The following is a 17,198-nucleotide window of genomic DNA, read 5'->3' on the forward strand; positions in this document are numbered from 1 at the left end:
TAGCAAAATTAATTCTGGGTAAATTACATATGACACTTTATCTTATTATTTTATTTTTAAGGACTTTATTTATTCATGAGAGCCACGGAGAGAGAGACACGCATAGACATAGAGAAGCAGGCTCCACGCGCCACCCAGGGATCCCCGCATATGACACTTTAATTCCAAATGAGGCCGATAAGATTCCATGTCCACACTCCCGAAATCCCAAATAAAAGCAGTCTTTCTGACCTCTCTACTCAATAGTGGATACCCATTTGCATTATTGCATAATGAAGGAAAATCATCATTAACAATAAAAGACAATTAAGCCAAGAACAAAGGAAAAAAACTAATGGGGATTCAGCTGTACCAACAACTCCAGGGATTACTGAACTTACCAGAATCAGAAGAGGGTCCCTCATTTTTTTCCCCAAGTGTTTACAGTGAGGAGTATTTGACCTCTTTTCCTTTTTTTTTTTTTTTTTAAGATTTATTTATTTATGATAGAGAGAGAGAGAGAGGTAGAGACACAGGAGGAGGGAGAAGCAGGCTCCATGCCAGGAGCCTGACGTGGGACTCGATCCCAGGACTCCAGGATCGCGCCCTGGGCCAAAGGCAGACACTAAACCACTGAGCCACCCAGGGATCCCCTTGACCTCTTTTCTATACAATAGTCCACTAGATCATGAAGGCAATGAGCACGTGTTTTCTGAATTAGCACACCAAATTTTTGCTTTAAAAGTCCTTTATAATATTGAAGAGCTCTTTGACTATACTAGAACCTGTACTTCTAAGCAAAGCATCTTTTAAATCCATACTACACTCTATACTTGGGGAGCAGTCGACTAGAACAGAATAATATGAAGCTATCACCTCATTCTTGCTATAGTTATATTTCTCATAATACCATCAGCTATAACCTACTCAACACAGGAATCTCTAGCTGAACTTGCAAGCCCTGCCCAAAAAAGGATGCCAATGTGATGGCTCAAAACTATCAGAAAAAATGCAGGGACGCCTGGGTGGCTCAGTGGTTAAGGGTCTGTCTTTGGCTCAGGGTGAGATCCCAGGGTCCTGGAACTGAGTCCCACATCAGGCTCCCCATAAGGAGCCTGCTTCTCTCTCTGCCTATATCTCTGCTTCTCTCAGTGTCCCTCATGAATAAATAAAATCTTTTTTAAAGAAAATGAAAAAGAAAAAAAAAAAAAAAAAGAAAATGAAAAAGGACTAAAATTTGCAGAACAAATTACCTGTTGTTTTCTCCATATTAGCTATATACTCTTTTTGTTTGGTTTCCACCAGCCAAAACAAGAACTGCTAGCTTATGTACTTACTGTCTATTGTCTGCTGACTTCGACCACCACCATGTCCATTCTGTAAGGAAGAGAAAAGAAAGTAAGTTAACCCACAAAAATCAAATGGCAACTTAGTGGAAATTCTATTGGAATTTAGCCAGAAACATATGAAGTACAGATTAATCAAGAAACAATGGCTTGGGGCAGCCCCGGTGGCACAGCGGTTTAGCGCCACCTGCAGCCCAGGGTGTGATCCTGGAGACCCAAGATCGAGTCCCACATCAGGCTCCTTGCATGGAGCCTGCTTGTCCCTCTGCCTGTGTCTCTGCCTCTCTCTCTCTGTGTATGTCTCTCATGAATAAATAAATAAAATCTTTAAAATAAAATAAAATAAAATAAAATTCCAAAGACTGACTTAACATATTTTAAAAAAAAGAAAAAGAAACAATGGCTTGTTTTGTTTCTTAAAGGATTTACTGTTAATAAATCCCAAGGAGCTGACATTTTTAAAAACTAGATTGAGTATTTAGGGAAGTAAAAAGGGCACAACGTAAGACTCATTACACAAGAAACAATGAAACAATCCTAAAAATTATTAAGCAGTACAAAAAAAGCTTAGGAACTCATGCTGAAATCACTACGCCTTTCTATATCATGCACCTTCTGTCTCCTGGGCACCACCATGCAAGAGAAAAATGTTTCTAAATTAAATGCAACATTTGATTCTTAGAGAGAAAGAGATGTTACTTTGAAACATGGCTTTTCTGACTGGGCAGGAAAAGAGCAGAATAGCAGAGTGTGATAGTACCAAAAGAGCGGAATCTGACAACTAGTTTGTATTAACTATAGGCATTTCATTGGAATCAAGACACACAGAAGGAGGCATCCTCACAAGGAAAATTTCCGCACACTGAGCATGGGAGACAGGTATATAGTGAATAACAGTGGAGCCTACAAGACTCAGACAGTATCCCTGGATGGAAGAAGGAAGCTGACATAAATTTCCTTCTTACAAATGTCAAAACTACTAAAGACAAACCTAATAAATGTTGCCTCTTTATTAATCCAAATCCAGTACAATTTCTGTTCAAGAAATCTTATTTACAACATATTTTTTTCCTTACAACAATTTGAAATTATTTACAAGAAATATAGACAATAAAACATTTTAACTTCGAAAAGAAAAACAAAAATTAGTTAAAATATAAGACTGAGTGGGGCACCTGGGTGGCTCAGTCGGTTAAGCATCTGCCTCTGCTCAGGTCATGATCCCTGGGTCTTGGGATCAAGCCCCACGAGGCTACCCAGAGCCTGCTTCTCCCTCTCCCTCAGCCTGCCCTCACCCTGCTTATGCGCGCTGTCAAATAAATAAATCTTTAAAAATTAGATAGAGCAAGCAAGCACAGACAATGGACAAAATGAAACATGTGAACTACACTATTTGGGGTGGGGGTAATTCTAAGCAGAAGAATGGTGGGAGTAGCAAAAGTAAAGTACTGAAAGGTCAGGAGATATCAGAAATCTGCAGGGTCTCAGCTCAACTAGCCAAGCAAAGAATGAGCTGAGCAATGAAATGAGCAAGCAATGTATGAGGTGAAATTAGGGCTGGAATTGAGAAGTTGAGCAAATGACAGAGACATAGCTTAGACAGCATATCGTCTGATTTATGTGTTTTTTAATTTATGTTTTAAAAACTACAGCCCAGTACTATACAAGAAAATATTCTGCAATAAAGGGAATATTCTATATACACCTGTGTGTGTTCCTATACTGTAGCCACTATAGGTATTGAGCATTTAAAATGCACTTTGTATGTCTGAGGAACCAGAACTGTAGTTGTTTAAGTCAACTACAATTTTAACCATATATATTAACTAGAATTTAAATAAAAAATTGAAATAATAAAAAAAATTAAGTAGCTCTCTCAGGACACCTGGGTGGCTCAGTGGTTGAGCATCTATCTGCCTTCGGCTCAGGCCATGATCCCAGGGTCCTGGGATTGAGTCCCACATCGGGTTCCCCTTGGTGAGCCTGCTTCTCCCTCTGTCTAGGTCTCTGCCTCTCTCTGTGCGTCTCTCATGAAGAAATCTTTTTAAAAAATAAATAATAAAGTAGCTCTCACCAGTAATACTTGAATATCCCAACTTACAGAAAACTTAGATATTAAAATAAGACTAAGATGTGCTCCCCCCGACACCTGCTCCAACACCCCATATAAAGCACTATGGACAATTTGGGATGTATCCTTATGCTATCCTTAAACTAAGCTTTTGGGTCCATTCACACATTCCTGTGCATGGGTGCTTGAAATGCATATTTCATACCACGTGTCCACTATTAGCAAACTCAATAAACTTTAGGGATTCTATTCAAAAGGTTAGCCAATTTCTAGGGGTGTCAGGCTGGCTCAGTCAGTAGAGCATGTAACTCTTGATCTTGGGGTCATAAGTCTGAGCCCCACATTAGGTGGAGAGATAACTTGAAGAAACCTGCCAGACCAATTACCGTGATGGTTCCTGGAGCTGACTCCGATGGACTCACAGAGCTTTGGTATGCAATTCTGTTATGCACAGAACTCTGGTCATAGGAGGAAGACGTTGTTACTGGACTAGTGGAGCTCAGTGATGAGCTGGTCAGACTGGAGGAGGTAATGACTGAAGTTGTATAGGTGGAGTTCTGTACTGCACTGGTCATTGGTAGAGAGGTATTCAAAGAATCACTAGAAAGAATAAAAAGATTTAGACATGAATTTGTCACTTTACATGGCTTGATCAAGTAGAACTATTTCATCACTTTATTGCTATATTATAAATTAAATAAACATGTCTGTACCTACACATTTATACTATTGCAATCTTTACCTGTATTAAAGATGTAAATTCAAAATATCCCTCCCCTCCCAATCAGACCCACCTAATTTATATGACAAGCAAAGGGACATCTTTAAGAATCCATAAAGAATCCAGAAGTCTAAAACCATTTTTAGAAAAGAGTAAATATCAGGTGTTAGCTCTGGACAGTGGAAAAATTAATAAAATCTAAAACCTGGGATTCTCTACTTATAAAACGTAAGTTTCCATTGAAGGAAAAACTGTGTTGGCAAAGATGTACAAGAACTGCATCCCTCACAGATTACTGGTAGGTATGTAAAATGCTGTAGCCACTATGAAGAAAGGTTACTGATTCCTCAAATGGTTAATGTAAGGAAAACTGTATGACCAGTAATTACTAGGTCTATATCCAAAACAACTGAAAGGACACAAAATTTGTCAATTAATGTTCATAGTACCACAATTCATAACACTCAAAAAGTGGAAACAATCCAAACAACTAATGAATGGATAAACAATGTGCAAACCAAGTGCGATTTATCTGCACAATGAAATACTATTCAGAAATAAAATGCATACAAGCTACAACATGGATGAACCTTGAAAACACTACACCAAGTAAAAAAAGCCAGATATAAAAGGTTACATATTGCATAATTCTTGCTATATGAAATTATCTAGGGGGTACCTAGGTGGTTGAGCGTCTGCCTTTAGCTCAGGTTGTGATCCCAGGGTCCTAGGATCAAGTCCCGCATCAAGCTCTCAAGGGAGCCTGCTTCTCCCTCTGCCTATGTCTCTGCCTTTCTCTCTGTGTCTCACATGAATGAAGAGAAGAGAAGAGAAGAGAAGAGAAGAGAAGAGAAGAGAAGAGAAGAGAAGAGAAGAGAAGAGAAGAGAAAGGAGAGAGGGGAGAGGAGGAGAGAGGAGAGAGGAGAGAGAAAAGAGAGATTGACCTGGAATGGGCAAATCCAGAGACAAGCGGAGTAGTTGTCAGGGGATGAGGGGATGGGGAAATTGTGAGGGACTGCTAACAGGCAAAGGGTTTCTTCCTAGGGTGATGGAAGAAAACTTCTGCAATCAGATACTAGTCATTGGTGGGTTTGGTGCACAAACCCACCACCAAAGGGTGTGTTGTCTCCACCAAGTGATTTCTTAGGCTCTATTTTGTTTTACTGCCAACAAAGGACTTAATTCAGTCAAAACCAGGCAAGTTAGTTGCGTACCTTAAAGACTTCGAATACAAGCTGATGGGAATTTGGTTACTATTTTCACTGCTTGTAGTTGATGCAAATTCAGAGAGAGAAGGTTCTGATCCAAATTCCAAGGCGCCAAACTGAACATTTAATCCTGTTACATCTGCTGAACCAGGCATTTCCACTGCAGAAGCTGGGATCTGAAAAAGCAGAGCCACCATGTCAAGAACAGAGATAAGAGGTTCCGAGTCCCAGAGGCCTGTAACAGAACCAAACAAGCACTGGTTTCCCACAGCACTACACTAGCACCCTCGAGGAACAAGGAGCAAGAGACCCAACAAAAGAAGGAAAAAAGGAAGGAGCATATTTCAAAAACAAAGAGAAGAGAAAAGAAAAATTAAACATTAGAAAGGTCAGTGTCACCAATTGCTTCTTAGAGCAAAGACTAAAGAAACGGTGGCGCTGGTGGTGGGTGAGTGATGGGAGAAGAGTGGGCCTTTGCTGAAAGCGTTATCTAATTAAAGAACCACTTACTCAGTATCTACAAAACACAGCTAAATACACAAGACCAGCAGATTTTCTGAGCCAGATCCTGTAATTTGAATGAACAGTCTCTGTCTCCAACACAAAACCATTCACCCTAATATTAGCCCATCTCTCAGAAATGGCCAACACCTCATTAAGCAGAGTAAGCTATGTGCTTGAAAAAATTACCATGTCACCGTTTCTGAGACTTATTAACCCAACCCTTGAGGTGTTAAAATACTCCACCACTGGGCCTGTGACCTCTGAATGGAGAACACACCTTAGAAGCTGGAGGTATCCGCCGCTTCGGTAGTTTGATGTGTTTAGGCTGTGGCTGGTGGGTAGACACAGCAATATTTTCTACAGTCATGCTGGGAAGCTGCAAAAGTTTGTTCACAGTGGAGGTACTGTCTCTGGGTGTTGACTCTCGCAGTTTTACCTGGGAAGGAAAGGACTCCAACCCAGGAGGAGGAACAGCAACGGCCTGAGTGTGGTGCTGCTGTCGCTGGCTCAATTGACTAAGAACCGGGGATGGTTCAGGCTGAGATTTGAAGTCTATGAAATATGTAAAGGGAGAGGGAGGGAAAGTAAGCAACAATCAATTATTTAGGAACATGGGCTTGGAGCTCCCTCTTCTACCATGACTGACAGTGAAAGGTTGTAGTCACCATTGGTTTCTCCCAACAATCTTCTACCCCATTCCCCAAGTTGGGGGTCTGTGTGATATATTATAACTGGTATATGTTAAGTGGAAAAGGAAGCTAATGGGTTTGTAGATAATTTCTTATGCAGAGAAGAGATGCAGTTTACATTAAGACATACGGAGTGGGTAAGAAGAGCACTGAGTTGCTACACACCAAGCCTTTAACTAACAGAGAATTCTATTTTTATTGCTTTATGGATCTTTTAACTAAATTGTTAAAAAAAAAAATTTCAGAAACATATATTTCAATATCCAAAAGGTAAAAAAAAAAATGTATATGATGACTATAAATCACCCTTTCAACTCTATCCCCAAATTCACTCCAGAGGCGACTGCCTCCTGTATCCAGTTTCCTGAGTATCTTCAGAGATGCTGTTTCAAAACACATTATATATCTTCCTCACAATTTGATTTTAAGAAACTGTTCCATATTAACATGTGAAGAGCTACTTTATTTTACAGCCACATAGTAATCCAGAGTATATAGGTATCGATTTTTAAAACTAGTGCTATATTAACAGGCTTTCAGGTTTTCCAGTATCTTGTTAAGAAAAACAATGCTGCAATGAATGTGTTTTATGACATTTTGCTTAAGTACAAGTACACCTGTGGAATCAACAGCTAGAATAGAGATACTACTTCAAAAAAAAAAAAAAAAAAAGAGAGAGATACTACTTCAAAGAGCTACTCTGTTTTAAATTTTTATGAACACTTCAAAATTCTTTCAACAGATAGAACATACACTTTTTAACATGCTTTGAATACCAACTTTTATCCTTCCTAATTTAAATAATAGAAAGTGGCATGAGAGATGAAAATTAAAATGATATAAATCTGATGAATCATCATTTCATATACTCCAGTATTCTTTGCCTGTGAACTCTTGCCATACCTCTTTGACCAGTTTTTACCTTGGTTTAGTCTCCTTTATTTATAGTTACTATTTTTTATAAAGGAAGGTAGCCCTCTGTCTACATGATTTTCAAATCACATAGAAGCTGGCAATTATTTCCAGTGAAGAGCAGGCTAATAAATATTTTAGGCTTTGAAGGCCATCCGTTATCGACTACTCAACTCTCCCCTTTGTAGACTGAAAGTAGTTGTAAGACAATATCTAACGAATGTCATGGCTGTGTTCCAATAAAACTGTATTTACAGAAACAAGTGAGAAATCCAGTTGAAGGGCTGCCAATCCATGACATGTATTTCCATCTTAGATGAATCTATTTTTGGACTTAATATTAGAGATATGTACAAAAGACTGGATTAAAAAAAAAGACTGGATTTATAAGGAATATGGGAATAGCATCTACAAATCTAAAAATTCTTATCACCCATTGCAGTGGGTCTGTAGAAAAAAGTTTACATAGGACTACAGCTGGCATCAGAAATGCCACCTTGTTAAACTGGCTCTTGGCCAGTGTCTAAGAACACAGAATTTTAATATGCTCTAGGCAAAGGTTGCCAGCACTCCTATCAGGTAAGAAGAGTGACTCTGCCTTTAATGTTTGCACAATGCAGTTTACGGTGAACACTAACTCTCCTACTGGGAATGGGGAATTTTGGTATTTACTAGGCAGAGACTAGTTAGTATAACCAGTCCTCCAATAAAAAAAAAAAAAGCAGTATTAAGGCTCTAATGAATTTCCTAGGTAGACTCCAAACTTGGGGATAGTCTCAGGTATTTCCATTACAACACATTCTCTTTCAGGAAAGAAATGTGATTTTCCATGTCTTTCATTAAGCCCTAAACATGCCTTGGAAAGCAACACTGTGTTTAATATAACCCTCTGCTATTCCTTAGTACAGTGTGGCATGTGTACATTGGTAGAAAATGGGTGAAAACATCCAACTTACACATTGTGCCTTTAAATTATAAACCACTGACATTAATGCTGCACAACAAATCATGGTAGATACATACAAATATTAGAGTAAGAAAGCAACCCAGAGGATGTCTTTTAAAATTCTACATCCCAACTTTGTCCCTCCCTACTATAATAGAGCTTAGAAAATTCTATCCAAGCATTTACTCAAAGTGTTATTTCCTGGGTGCCTGAGTGGCTCAGTCGCTTAAGCGTCTGCCTCCAGCTCAGGTCATGATCCCAAGGTCCTGGGAGCAAGTCCCATATCAGGCTGTCAACAGGGAGTCTGCTTTTCTCTCTACCCCTCCCTGCTGCTCATGCTCCCTCTCATGTGCTCTCTCTCAAATAAATAAATAAAACCTTTTTTTTTAAAGTGTTATTTCCTTATATTTTTATGGCTTTACGATACTTTTGCACATCTCTTTAAGTATGTACTACTACCACTACTGCTAATAACAACAAATATATGCAGGTATTTATATAACGCAAAGCTGATGGATTTAATTCACAAACTCCACAGAAATTCTACTAAAAAGAAACATCTCTGGACAAATTCCACATCAGTGTTGACAAGTCAACACACTCTACTATTGTTTTTTTTTTTCTTTTTTCTTTTTTTTATTTTATTTACTTATGATAGTCATACAGAGAGAGAGAGAGAGAGAGAGAGAGAGAGAGAGGCAGAGACATAGGCAGAGGGAGAAGCAGGCTCCATGCACCAGGAGCCCGATGTGGGACTTGATCCCGGGTCTAGAGGATCGCGCCCTGGGCCAAAGGCAGGCGCCAAACCGCTGCGCCACCCAGGGATCCCTCTACTATTGTTTAGCATGTCATCACGAGGGGCAAACCACCACAGAAAATGTATACTTACCAAAATGACTAAGGACTGAGGACTGGGAAGTTGAGGGCTTGAGGTCCCAAGAAGAAGTGGTTGTGGGGGGACTCGTACTATTCTGTTGTGAACTTGGGGTAGTGGTAAACTGGCCCAAACTTGGAGCTTTCAGCTGGTCCAAAATCTGGGAGCTGGTGATGTTTGCCATTTTGGAAGGTGCAAGCTCTCCAAATCCTGAACCAAGGACGGAGGACTTTAAAAGGAAATAAAAGCAAAAATCCTCAGCAATACAAATCTTTACACCAGACTTTAAACACATCAAGTATTTTTACAAGAATTTTCAAAACTATAACCGAGGACATCTGAATCAATAAAACTCACCTGAGTAAATGCTACATGAAAAAAAAAAATGCTACATGAAAATACTATTCAGCAAAATCTGATTAAATCCAGTAATCTTTCTAGATTCTGATATAAGAGGTTAAAGGGAAGGGGAATATTTTTCCTAGGTTTTAAGACATTGCTTTCTTCTTAAAAGTGAGGTCACAAGTTCATAAACAAAATGCTACTGTTTTTTAAACTAAAGAAAAATACCATGAATTAAATGACAAAGCTTGAGAAACAAAAATACAGTATTTTCTTAATATATGAACAACAGTAATCATGTTTAATTAAAATAACTAATCACAGAATGGATCAGCGAGGTCATCTTGCAAAATAAAATGCAGGTTGCTGCGCTAAAAGTTAATATTCTAAAATCAGACAACAAATGACACATAAGGATCTGTGTATTAGGCAGATACCCTGGACACTGCTACATTTATTTCAAGTTGTTGTGATGACTAAAAACACCATATACACTCTTTAAGTATACAAAAGAAAATGTTATGTCTCCCCTATCTATCCTGTCAGGTCAGATATTAAGATCCAAAGAGAATGATACACGTAAAGAATGAAACTGGACCACTTTCTAACACCATACACGAAAATAAATTCAAAATGGATTAAAGACGTAAATGTGAGACCTGAAACCATAAAAATCCTAGAAGAGAGCATAGGCAGTAATTTCTTAGACATCAGTCGTAGCAACATTTTTTTGGCTCCATCTCCTAAGGCAAGGGAAATGAAAGCAAAAATAAAGCATTGAGACTACATCAATAATTTAAAAAAAAAAAAAAAAAAAGACCCAAGGAGAATGAAAGCCTAGGACCAGTGAACACAGTGGCAGATCAACTGCATTTTTATATGTCAAGATCCTTCAGTTTCTCAAAAGAGAAGTTATTTATCAAAAAATAACTTTTGGGGATCCCTGGGTGGCACAGCGGTTTAGCGCCTGCCTTTGGCCCAGGGCGCGATCCTGGAGACCCGGGATCAAATCCCACGTCGGGCTCCTGGTGCATGGAGCCTGCTTCTCCCTCTGCCTATGTCTCTGCCTCTCTCTCTCTCTCTGTGTGACTATCATAAATAAATTTTAAAAATTTTTTAAAAAATAATAACTTTTGGAAACCATTTAAAAGGTCAAAAACAGAAATGACTTGCAATCTCTTAAGAGATCAAATGTAGAAGCTGAAATAATTATTTCTTTTAACAGTATCCAAAGGCATGAAGTATCCCAAATGTTCTAAGGAAATCCAAATTCTCCTATCTGAGTAAAACATTAGGTTGTAAGCAGTTATTGCACATCAATCACAGAATCTGCTAACATTTATCACTACTCCAGAATCCTTTATCATGCTGTCCAAAATACCTGCCTTATGTTGCTCCAAGTCCACCGAAACCCAGTTCAAGCCCCCTTGTTATTTAGTAAAAGCCTCCAGGATGATGCTTCTATTCTTCCTCTCCCTACCTGATCTCTACCTGCATCAGGTAATATTACCAAATGCACTTTCTCTGTGCTTTACACAATGCAATGAAATCAGGGAATCAAGAAGCAGCACTTTGCTTCAGATTAACACTTAGCACAAGACTTCTCAATTTCATGTACATTTCAATATGGGGGCTTTAACAATGTGTGTATTAATCCACAAGTATGCATGCACACACATATATACACACACAAGTGCCCAACTTGCAATCTCAAAATTCTGACTTCTTTGGTCTGTGTGGACTCTGGCATTATTTTATTATTATTATTACTGTTGTTATTTACGGAAGTTCTCCACTGACTGTAAAAGTACAGGGGGTTGAGCACCACTGTTGTAATATGCTAAACAACTTATCCCAGTTTCTCAAGGTGTGTTCATTATGAAAGCAAAACACCTGATGGTACTCTTAAAAAAACCCAACCCTCATATCCTTAAAAAACAACCAAAAACCCCTCATGTCCAACCAATGTTCCTAAGATTCCAGCAGGTCAGCCTAGACATTACATCAGCATACTAGCAGCAGATGGAAAGGCAAAACAGGAAACGACAGGGATGGTTAGATCAAAACTTGAGGATACTGGGGCACCTGGCTGGCTCAGTCAGTGGAAGGTATGTGCAGCTCTTGATCTCAAGGTGATAAATTTGAGCCCCACACTGGGTATAGAGATTACTTTTTTAAAAATTAAATTTAAAAAAACTGAGGCATTATTAGACCCTCTCATGCCTTGGGCTGTCCTATTTACTTCATGAACTGATACCGTCTCATATGTAATTATATCAATAACACTAAAAATGTCAAGTTCCCAAACCAGTTATACACGACATGACATGTCTGTGCAGAGTAGAAGACAGCAATGAAAAGTTTACATATTTAATTCTCTATTAGGGTTCAGCAAATGATTTTTGAGTCAAGCAGGGGGAAAGATTAGATCATATTTCATAAGAAATTGTTTCTCAACCACATATTTCAGGCAAAACACAGCAAAGCATGAGCCAAAATAATTACCACTAGTGAAAGCTGCTGATCTGTATATGGAGGTATTCCAATCCTCCACCCACATCCCCCAATATCAACTGAGAACTACCTATAGCTGGGGCCTTCACTTTACCATTCTGCAGTTACATTCTTTCACATTCTACGATCTAAGATTTTATTCCTTTCAGCCTATCTTCATATCCTTCTCTACCAGTTCCTGGAGTCCCTTCTGATAGAAACTAAATTCTCATGCGAAGTTAAAGCCAGATATACAAGCAGCAGATGCCCTGGTTTTAATGAAAACATCCATATTATAAGGGTCTCCATTACAGAGTGGCATTTTAAGAAAAATACACTAATTTTATGAATAACAAAAAAAAAATGCAAAAAATATAAGCATCTAGGCAGACTTGGAAAGAACTGTTTTTGCATGATTTTAGCAAGCCAATACTGACAAACATTTGAATTTAACTAAACTGGGAAACAAATGAAAATTTTAATATAAGTAACAGACTTTAAAACAAAATCCAAGAAAAAATTAATATGAGATGCCTGAGTGATTACAACTTAAAAGATTTCAACAAATCATAAGGAAATATTTTTTATCTTTGTCCAGAAAACTCAGAGTAGCTGAATTCCACATGGAATCATCAGATATGTGCTTGGAAATTATCACATCATTGTTTTCCAGACGAGATTTACTATACTTTTATATTTTGAAAATAATTATAAGGCATGTGTTATTCTACAATGCATTTGCTTAGGGGTACATTCCTTCAAATCCCATACTAAAATAAAAGTGAGTTACCAGACTCTGAGGAGAATAGGAGTTGACAGCAGTGGAGCTGCCAGTCCCTGGTGCCATCTGATTGTTGTGCTGAGAATTTGTGAAGACAAGAGCTTGACCAAAGCCCTGCTGTTGGGAAGTTTCAAAGGAGTTGACTTCTGAGGCTTGACTGGGAGGAACAGGCTTCTGGAGCAAGGCTACCAGATCAATGCTAAGCAGACAAAAAGCAAATGAGGAACGAGTCAAAAGCAAATCTTACCAATAATGAATTTGAGAAGTGAAACAATATAAAGTAAATTCATGTTAAAAAATAATCTATGTGACGAAAATCTTTGGAAACTGGAATTTAAAGGAGTCAAAAGGACTGCATCAATCGGAAAAAGAAAAAAAAAAAAGCATACAAAGCCACAGACAGACACTAAAGCCAAGGCCTGGCAAAGAAGAGAAATGAAACGGTGCATCAAGACATTTCCACAGAAATAGCACAATAACAACTGATTTGAAACCTGAAGCAAATGAGTAAATAAACAATTCTCTGAAGCTTGGATAATTTACTGTAGAATATTTTGCTCCATTCACTACTTGGAACCAATTGTTTCTTAAATTGCCTCAAGGAAAGTGAATCCCTATTTTGGAGGAATGAGAACCACAGCCATAGTAGATAATTCAAGCTGTTTCCCATTTATCATAAACATCCCCTTAAGTTCTACATTCAAAGCTATAATATATTTAAGTTTATTTAAATCTCCAATAATTTTCTCTTATATATTCAGGGGGAAAATGCACACTATATTAATAAGTACTCTGTTAACTACAACTCTTGTTAATGCCCCCAGAAGAACAGACACTGCAACTTGAGAATCATGGCCTGAAAACCTAAAAGCACAAGGAAGAAGAAATGATCCTCTAGATTTATAGTACCCGACATGTAAGTGAATTACTAACTCTTCTCCACAAAACCTGCAAGGTGCTCTGGATTAACATGGTAATTTGCTCCATTAAACCCTTTCAAAGGCCAGTTTCCAGTCAGATCTCCTGTCCAAAATGTTTACCATGCCAGTGAAGCAGATCCTGGGAGGTCAAATAATTCAAGGCCCACTACTATCTGATAAAGAATAAAGTTCCTAGACCTGAGCTCCTTTCCTTATGCACTACCCACTCTTACCTTCCCATAACCAGTTGAAGTCCCAGACAAGAATTTTGGATCTCAGGGTAACGTTCTAACTAATGATTTCCTAATTCTGGGGATATAAATTCAGAGTAGTCGTAGCATATATAACATATCTCGAAAGCTATATTATCACAAAAAACACAGCACACTCTATTCCAAAAGAGAAGATAAATGCCTAAAAATAGTACAGCATTGTCTTCTGAAAAATAACCACTAAAGTCTATTTTAAATATTCTTTCTTTTTTTTTTAAATGCCCTCCCATGCCCAATTGCAATCTCTGGTCCCATCCTTTCCTCCTGTTTCAGTGAACAAGGGACGGGGCTTCATTTTTTTTTTTTTTTAATTTTTGTTTATTTATTCATGAAAGACACAGAGACAGAGGCAGAGAGAGAAGTAGGCTCCATGCAGGGACCCTGATGTGGGACTCAATCCTGGGACTCCAGGATCATGCCCTGGGCCGAAGGCAGGCGCTTAACCACTGAGCCACTGGGTGTCCCCCCTTTTTTTAATGAAAATATTCCTATGAAAGTCACTGAGTAATCAATATAATGAGTAAGTTTTAGCCATCTAAATAAATTTAAGCAATTCATAAACCCTTTGATCATTATTATTTCCCTGTAACAAAGTTTTATAATCATCTCATTTAGCAAGAAATCAAGCATGTTAAGATCAAAATGTCTTTCAATTCTCAGGTGTCATACCTAGAAAGGCCTTCACACTCCTAAATCATTGCATTTGAGACTATAATCAAAGGTTTTTTAAATTATTGCAGAAACTAGGATATAAATGAATGCTTTTTAAGGATTCAGTTCTGGGGGCACCTGTGTGTAGCTCAGTTGGTTGAGCATCTGTCTTTGGCTTGGGTCATGATCCCAGGTTCCCTGCTCAGTGGGAGCCTGCTTCTCACTCTCCTCCCCAGTTGTGCTATCTCTGTCACTATCTGTCTCTCCCTCAAATAAAGAAATAAAATCTTAAAAAAAAAAAAAAGTTAAGAATTCAGTACTGTACATAAAAACAGTGTTTTTATTTTCCTGAAAACGCCTTTATTTTCTGTAATCTAGAAGGCTAGATAAAAACTAGTAGAGCCTGGGGCACCTGGGTGGCTCAGTTGGTTAAGCATTTCCCTTCAGCTCAGGTCATGATCCCCAGGTCCCAGGATCAAGTCCCACATCTGGCTACCCATCGGGAACCTGCTTCTCCCTCTGCCTATATCTCTTCCTCTCCTTCTGTGTCTCTCATGAATAAATAAATAAATAAAATCTTTTTAACAAAATAAAAATAAAAACATAAAAATATAAGCCATGTCAAAAAAATAAAAATTAATAAAACTAATAGAGCCCATATAAAATGAGAAGTTTGTATTACCCTTAGAAGATCTAAATAAATGGTATTATACACAGAAACCAAAGAATATTCTCCATTAGGTTGATGTGTCAAAAAAAACCAACATATTTACAAAAGTAAAAAGGAACAGTCATTAAGTTTAACAGGGGTACTGGGCTGGCTCAGGCAGTGAAGCCTGCAACTCTTGATCTTGGGGTTGTGAGTTTAAGCCCAACATTGGGTAGAGATTACTTAAAAACAAAATCTTAAAAAAAATTAAGTTAAATAAAATAGGTTTAACATAATCTCTATCACAAATGATAAGAAATCCCAAACATAACTGCTATTTTAATTCACCACTGGATACAATAATTAGAAAATGATGGAGGCTCTGTTAGCTCACAAGGATGGTTACAGATAAAACAAATTCTTAGAAGGAAAAGACAACAAACTGAAAGATTTAAGCAAAGGGAAAAAAAAAAGACCTGAGCCCCCAAATAAATCTCCTGAGCAAGAAATTTAAATTATTGCTTTGAATAACAAACAAAAGGTGACAAAAATTATTTACCTTTGCCCAGGTGTGACATGATTCTCTGCTGGAACAGCTGAGGCAGTGAAGACCTTTGTTTCAGAAAGCTATAAGGAAAGGAATAAAAAAATACTTTGCTCTTATTTTACAGAACATAAAACCAAAAATTTATCAAATTTCTGACAATTTTTAGTCCTCAATACTCTCATTATACCTCAACCAAAAAGTAGTCAAAGGAAATACATAAAAAAAAATTTACTTGTCATTATCACTTAAGATTTTACTTATTTATTCATGAGAAACATACAGCGGCAGAGACATGGCCAGTTTATCCTTTTTAAAGACTGCTCTAGTACTTATCAACTCTAACAGTCTCAGAACTCTGAAACACTGCATAAAAATCAGGTTGCTTCACACACTAATATTCAGGCAGAGCAGCCAGTAGGTGTTCATCTTCTATAAAAACAAAAAGTGAATAGTTTACTGTTTCAACAAGAAGGGCTTACACTGCACCCTGTTACAAGGTATCTTAAAGAGCCCCAAAGAAATCATTTTTACCTTTACTCTATTTTATATATAAGACTCTGTAACAGAGTAAAGCAATAAAGGAATAACTAAAAAGCAGTGGTAAAGTAGATCCAAAGCCGCAAAAATACTAATCAGTTCAAAGCAAAAGAGAACCACATTAAATCACTGACATCGTATCTAACCTTGGTGGAACACAGAAACTTAAATTGTTTCCTCTTTATTTTTTTAAAAAGAGAGAGGGGCAGCTGCTGCCTCAATCAGTAAAAATGTGACTCTTGATCTCAGTGTTGTGAGTTCAAGCCTCATGTTGGGTGTGGAAGCTACTTAAAAACAAAAACACTTTAAAAAAATATGTAGAAAGTAAGCATTCTCAGATTTCAAGAGACACAAGACATATTTTAAGATTTATGAAAAGAAAAAATCAGAAGAAAATACATAAAATTTATTTAAAGTGGTTGCCTCTAGGGGCAGCCTCGCTGGCTCAGTCAATAGATCATGCAACCCTTTGATCTCAGGATTGCAGGTTTGAGTCCCACATTGGGTCCCGAAATTACTTAAACGGGGAAAAAAAGGAGTGGGGAGGGAAAGGCTAATAATAGTTACTGTTTCTTTTTTTTTAAGATTTTTTTTTTTTTAAGATTTATTTATTTCTGTGTGAGAGAGAAAGCATGGGTACAAGGTGGGGCGGGGAAAGAATCTCAAATAGATACCTGCTGGATGTGGAGCCCGACACGGGGCTCGATCTCGCCACCCTGGTATGACCTCAGCCAAAACCAAGGGTTGGACACTTAA

At 37.9% G+C, this 17,198-nt stretch overlaps 1 protein-coding gene and 1 non-coding gene across 10 annotated transcripts in view; both read right to left on the minus strand.

Moving 5' to 3' along the window:
• The window catches only part of UBAP2 (ubiquitin associated protein 2), a 124,621-nt gene that overhangs the window by 14,363 nt on the left and 93,060 nt on the right, over window positions 1–17,198 (minus strand). For all 9 annotated transcript variants that reach the window (XM_072841683.1, XM_072841682.1, XM_072841681.1 and 6 more), the window contains 7 exons: window positions 15,918–15,985; window positions 12,876–13,065; window positions 9,266–9,479; window positions 6,107–6,381; window positions 5,332–5,501; window positions 3,783–3,996; window positions 1,317–1,356 (listed from right to left, as the gene is read on the minus strand). In XM_072841683.1, coding sequence (XP_072697784.1) covers window positions 1,317–1,356; window positions 3,783–3,996; window positions 5,332–5,501; window positions 6,107–6,381; window positions 9,266–9,479; window positions 12,876–13,065; window positions 15,918–15,985 — 1,171 coding nt within the window. The remainder of the gene's footprint in view (window positions 1–1,316; window positions 1,357–3,782; window positions 3,997–5,331; window positions 5,502–6,106; window positions 6,382–9,265; window positions 9,480–12,875; window positions 13,066–15,917; window positions 15,986–17,198) is intronic.
• Window positions 12,678–12,760, minus strand: LOC140642057 (small nucleolar RNA SNORD121A). The gene has a single exon (XR_012038636.1). It is a non-coding gene; the product is annotated as a small nucleolar RNA SNORD121A (small nucleolar RNA).

The sequence above is a fragment of the Canis lupus genome, chromosome 10, assembly GCF_048164855.1.
Source record: "Canis lupus baileyi chromosome 10, mCanLup2.hap1, whole genome shotgun sequence".
Classification (NCBI taxonomy): Eukaryota; Metazoa; Chordata; class Mammalia; order Carnivora; family Canidae; genus Canis; species Canis lupus.